The 2,642-nt window shown below is 42.5% G+C and overlaps 1 protein-coding gene across 1 annotated transcript in view; it reads left to right on the plus strand.

Moving 5' to 3' along the window:
• Positions 1–3: 3 nt before the first annotated feature.
• The window catches only part of FAM98A (family with sequence similarity 98, member A), a gene marked incomplete at its 5' end in the record, with an annotated part of 17,178 nt that continues 14,539 nt past the window's right edge, over positions 4–2,642 (plus strand). The window contains 1 exon segment of the mRNA XM_009077166.1: positions 4–32. Coding sequence (XP_009075414.1) covers positions 4–32 — 29 coding nt within the window.

Genomic DNA, 2,642 nt, shown 5'->3' on the forward strand with positions numbered 1-2,642 from the left:
AATGACGTGCTGGAGTCGTTGGAGGACCTGGGGTAGGTGTCCTCGCGGGGCCGCGGCGCAGGGTAGCGCCTGGAACGGCCCCTGGGGCTGGTGGTGGTGCCCCGGGTCAAACGGACCTTCAGCTGTACGAACACTGCGCTTCTCCCTGCGTGCAGATCTACTTGGTTGTTGCAGTGCCTTCTTCGTCGGGAACCTCTCTGTTCAATAGAGTGGCCCTAGATGAGTGTGTGTGAAGGGATAAAAACACCTTTTAAGAGAAGTCAAGAAGAAAATTTTTAGGCTTCTAAGTAAGAAGCCTGAAAAAAATACAGGAACATGTAGTGGGAAAAAAGAGCAGAAAAGAATTGCAAACGGCAGAGGGTTTTCCTCCCTTTATGTTGTTTTTTAGTATAATATAGCACAGGAAACTTCTGTTGTTTAACCCTGTTGCTTTGTCAGAGTCAGTAAGGGTTATATAAATGTGAAAGTCAGAGCACAGAGGACATGCCCTGCTTTAGGCTCCCCTGTCTGCGAACTGTGGAGTGTTCAGAGGGGAGGCAGCTACAGTTTCATTGCTGCTGGTTCTGTGCAAACAGCTGTATTTACTCACACTGGCCACATTCCCATAAATCACTTTGTGGCTGGAGTCATTATGCTCCAACAGAGATTATATTTCCAGGTTAAGTTGGTGGTGATAGTTCCAAAGCTTGACAAATAGGCTGCTGTTCTGGCAGGTATTTCTCTGACTGGAATGCAACAAGGTCTCTGCCATGATGAACATACTGTGATCAGCTTCTTTTTGCTGTCATGTGTTGAAGGAGCTGTGATTTGTGCTCCTAATTGTGTAGTTAGACAGAAAGTGTTGTTGATATTCAGCATAAATAAAGCAAACAGTGAAAGCAGATGAACAAATAATTCTTATCACCCAAGAATGGCAACAGTGATAGGCAGGAGAATTTGGAGGACAAAAGACATGAGACTTCAACAGTATTGGCAACAACTGGGAAAGTCTAAAGGACTTTTGTTTCCTGGTGTCTGTAAAGATTGGTGTGTTCGAGGCTTTATGCTGTGGCAGCAGCTCCAAGATCCTTCACAGTTCAGTTTATTTTTCCTGATCAGATACTGAGTACATTTCTGATCTATTACTTGATTAGTTTTTTTGATGGCATTGCACATCTAAGAGCTGTTTCTTTTTGTCATTGTGCTCAGGGTGTTAAGGTAGAGGCCTGTTGCCTTGTAAATCAGTTTGTTGAACTGCTGGAAAAGCAAACAAACCAGACAACACAATGTTACCACAAGAGGAATGTAGCTCTATAACATGTGCCATTGGCAGGAATGGAAGGAGAAAGTTGCTTGCAGTCAGGAATCTGTAAGTTGTTTTTTTGGCCAGGTAGATGTGTGGCTGAAATCATAAATATAAGAGGTAACACAGTCAAGATGACATGTCTGTCAAATGTTCTAGAAAAGTGGTCTCTGGCGTGACCAGTGACTTAAATCCTTATCCTGCCAAAGCAAAAGGCTTGTCATCACTTCCCTTCTGCTTTGATCTATAACTGGATGCTTCTGAGTCCCAGATGTTCCTATACACGTGTAGGTCTGAATCGTCTGTGGGATAGGACTTAGACTTGCTTTAATTAGCCTCTTGGAAGTGTACAGCTTACTGTGGTAATGGAGCAGGGTTGTAATACATCAGATTACAGCTTCCCACCAGCTGTTAGTAGATTAACTCTTAAGTCAAGCGGCTCTGTGAGGTAAAAGTTATTTTTGAGTGTGGCTTCTTCATTTTAGTTGGATAAAATAACAGGCCATTACGGGGAAGCCAAATCCTTTGTATGTGATGTTAAGCACAAGAACAGAGTGAGGAGAATAACATTTCAATTTGTGCTTTGAGAGATTTTTACTCCTGAGGCTTGCCTGGATGCACTAGATTGTTGTGACATAGTGGATGACTCTATCTGGAAGGTTGAAAGAAGGATTTCAGTTGGTTATGTGCACTCTGGGTTGTCTTTCTGGTTTGGGTGCAGTATATCTAAATAATATTGTGCACTTTTCCTTAAATGCTCTGTTAAACTCTGATTTTGTGCTTCTACCTGGTTAATAAGGCAGTCTTCTTCCTACTTTTCCTCTTCCCCCTGAGAGATTATCAGGATGCAGATATCCTGAAACTTATGTCCTCTAAGAATGATCTGTAAACCTGTGTCTGATTTTTTGGCCTATTTTGTTTATGCGAAGAACTAAATCTGTGTATTTTCCTTATACCCATTTAGGAAGGTAATTTTTCAAAGGAGGATATTGTTGTGCAGATCACTTTTGTAATGTTTGTGTGAAAGTGTTGTTTTGTATGGCAACCCTTTAATACCAAATAGGAAATGACAGAAAAGAGGCACTTGTTCAACAGTAATTATTTGATAGACTGTAAAGCAGTGCTCAAGAATGATCCTTTGAAACTGCAGTTGCTCTGGATAGGTATATTGTTAGTAACACCTTCAAGAGACAGAGGCAGAGAAGTTGCCACTCTGAGGTAGCATCCTCCAGGATGAAACCTTTGATGATGATATTTTGTGACACAGCCTCTCAGCCCCTCAGTTCAGGAAGGATATTGAGGTGCCGGAGCAGGCCCAGAGAAGACAAAAGAGGCTGGACAGGGGCGCCGCGCACAAGAG

The sequence above is a fragment of the Acanthisitta chloris genome, unplaced genomic scaffold (genome assembly GCF_000695815.1).
Source record: "Acanthisitta chloris isolate BGI_N310 unplaced genomic scaffold, ASM69581v1 scaffold24776, whole genome shotgun sequence".
NCBI lineage: Eukaryota > Metazoa > Chordata > Aves > Passeriformes > Acanthisittidae > Acanthisitta > Acanthisitta chloris.